The following is a 2,482-nucleotide window of genomic DNA, read 5'->3' on the forward strand; positions in this document are numbered from 1 at the left end:
GCATACAAATAGTTTACGACTGGACGGGGACTCACGGTGATGTTATTCTTCATGCGCTCGACATTGGCGCTTTTCACGATTGGCGGCGTGCCCCGCTGGACAAGCCAGCTGATCGAGATCTGTGCCGGCGTGGCGTCGTGGCTCTCGGCGATCCTGGCAAAGTCGGGGTCGCTGAAGAACATCGGGTTGCCCTGGCCTGTGGCTCTGTGCCTTTAGCGGTCCTGCTGAGGGTACTGGCGGAGAGACGCACCGAGCGGGGAGTACGCGGAGAGGAGGATGCCTTTCTCGTTGCAGTACTGTTGTAGCGCGTGCTGCGGGAGATAGGGGTGGATCTCGACCTGGTTGTTCCCCGGCACGACTTTGGCGTCTTTGAGCAGGATCTCCAGGTTCTTTATGGAGAAGTTGGAGACGCCGATGGCGCGGACTTTGCCTGTTGTGCCACTCAACATTTGCCTAGGGTAATTGACTGTTGATGGAGCAGAACTTACCTGTGTCGAGGAGCTTCTCCATCTCGGCCCAAATGTCGACAAAGTTTGGATGCTCCTCGAATGAACGGGCGCGTGCACCTGAAGCGGACGCGTCGAACATTAAAAGTATGGCAATCTCCTGCGCTACTCACCGTCCAGGGTATGCGCCATCGGCCAGTGAATCAAGTACTGGTCGATGTACTCGAGATCAAGGGCCTTCAAGGAGTCTTCGAACGCTTCACGAACGCGGTGTCCATGGAAGTATCTGCCACGCAGTATGAGCCTCCTCCATAGCGAAAATCAAATAGAGAAATTCTCACGCAAGCTTGGTCGTGACAAAGAGCTCGCCGCGCGGGATGCCAGACTCTCGAATCGCCTTTCCGACGAGCTCTTCGTTGACTAGGCAAAATCCTGGTAAGCGTCGACGGCTGTCGCTTGCTCGGCTCACTCACAGTATCCAGCAGCCTGCAGAACGCACGCCGCTGTCAGGAAGCAGAAAAACACGCACGTGCTAGAACACTCACAGTGTCAATGTGCCTGTATCCACACTGGGAAGCGGAAACTGGAGATCAGCATGGCGCGCCAAATCTGCCACTAGGGAAAATGGAGCAGCACCTTGAGTGCGTTCTTGGACATCTCTTCGGCGACGTCGCCACCACCCTCGGGGCCCAGCCAGCAGCTGCGGTCAGAGCACGATCAGCAAGCACGCATGAAGTGCGCCCGTCAGCGGGAACGCACCCCATTCCGACGCCGGGTATCCGCACGCCGTTGTTGAGGGTGAAAAGGGGGACGTCTGCGGCTCCGGAGGTCATCTTGTGCGTGTTGCTTCGTTAGGCTGTCTTGTGAGGAGAGCAAAGGATGCTTGTGCTTTGCGCATTTATACCTGCGCCGTGCCCGGCTCGCGCTAGGAGCAGTCGCTCGCGCTCCTCACGTTTGGCGCCTGAATAATCCTCTTTGCACGGATGGGTCAGCATCTGCGTCAACCGTCGTGGACGTGCATGGCCGGCGTGGGCGACGCGTCTGTGCGGCGGCCGCTTGATTTGCCGCCAGCACAGGAACGAGGCAAAATTTCAGTCGATCTGCGCTTGCATCAGCTCAGAATTCTCGTGAGGACCTGGCGCTTTGAAGGAGGATACATGGACGGAACGGTTGAGGGACAGAGCACTAAAGGTAGGATGGCACGGCGCCAAGACGAAGACGGAAAGGGCACGAACGACTGAGGGTGCTCACGGTGCGCCGGCAACGGGAGGATAGCGCTGCGGAGATGCTGCAAGAAAGCATATGCATGCTCTGGGCGGCGAGGAACTTGGGCAACTGAAGTGACGACCTCAGCGGGCGCCACAAAGAATGGCAGAGTGAGCGCCGACGCCAACAGCGCTTCTCGATAACGTTTGATTTCCGACCTGCTCTGCTGTTTGTCAACATGCCAAAGCCGTGTGCTCCGAATTCAGGTAACTGCCAGACGAGGAAGGACAGAATGCAACGCAAGAGTACTGCTTCTATGCAAGGATACTGGGGGAAAAGACCTCAAAAGCTGACGTCCATCTCACAGCTCGAGTCAGACGCACCGCCCAGACCCAACGACAGCCCCTCCAGCTCCGCCACGACACCCCGAACATCCAGCCCGCCGCCACCACCCTCCAGCCAGCCAGAGACCCGCTCGACGCGGTCCAGCGAGTCCTGCGACGCCGTCGTGCCCGCCGAGACCCCGCTCGAGGGCTCGCTCAGGCTGTCCTCGCGCGCCACTGCCGCTGCCGCTGCTCCCGACGCAGACGCAGACGCGCCGGCCCGCCCCGGCGCCTTCGGGACCCAGCGGCGCACGCGCGGCGTCGACGTCAGCACGGCAGCGCTCTGCGAGCGCGTCCGCCGTCCCGGGCGCGCGACGGTGATGTTGCGGTGCAGCAGCGGCAGCAGCCCCGGGGCTGCGGGCAGGCGGTGGCTCTGCGAGCGGTGCAGGCGGTGCGCAGGGGACTGGATGTTCGAGGGTGCGATAGGTGCACGAGAGAACGTGGGCG

The 2,482-nt window shown here is 60.6% G+C and overlaps 2 protein-coding genes across 2 annotated transcripts in view; both read right to left on the reverse strand.

Annotated features, from left to right (window-relative positions):
• The window catches only part of PHACADRAFT_265986 (uncharacterized protein), a 2,165-nt gene extending 933 nt beyond the window's left edge, over positions 1 to 1,232 (reverse strand). Inside the window, exons 1-7 of the mRNA XM_007402470.1 lie at positions 1,206 to 1,232; positions 1,083 to 1,146; positions 992 to 1,015; positions 920 to 932; positions 788 to 866; positions 620 to 732; positions 489 to 566 (exon numbers count right to left, since the gene is read on the reverse strand). Of these exons, the coding sequence (XP_007402532.1) occupies positions 489 to 566; positions 620 to 732; positions 788 to 866; positions 920 to 932; positions 992 to 1,015; positions 1,083 to 1,146; positions 1,206 to 1,210 (376 nt within the window). The 5' untranslated portion in view covers positions 1,211 to 1,232. The remainder of the gene's footprint in view (positions 1 to 488; positions 567 to 619; positions 733 to 787; positions 867 to 919; positions 933 to 991; positions 1,016 to 1,082; positions 1,147 to 1,205) is intronic.
• A 762-nt stretch (positions 1,233 to 1,994) lies between these two features.
• PHACADRAFT_202238 (uncharacterized protein) lies at positions 1,995 to 2,438 on the reverse strand (the record flags this gene model as incomplete). The annotated part of the gene is made up of 1 exon (XM_007402471.1): positions 1,995 to 2,438. A coding segment is annotated over one exon (444 nt), but the record flags the coding sequence as incomplete, so codon positions are not given.
• Positions 2,439 to 2,482: the final 44 nt, after the last annotated feature.

Source organism: Phanerochaete carnosa (genome assembly GCF_000300595.1).
Source record: "Phanerochaete carnosa HHB-10118-sp unplaced genomic scaffold PHACAscaffold_178, whole genome shotgun sequence".
In the NCBI taxonomy this organism is placed as follows: Eukaryota; Fungi; Basidiomycota; class Agaricomycetes; order Polyporales; family Phanerochaetaceae; genus Phanerochaete; species Phanerochaete carnosa.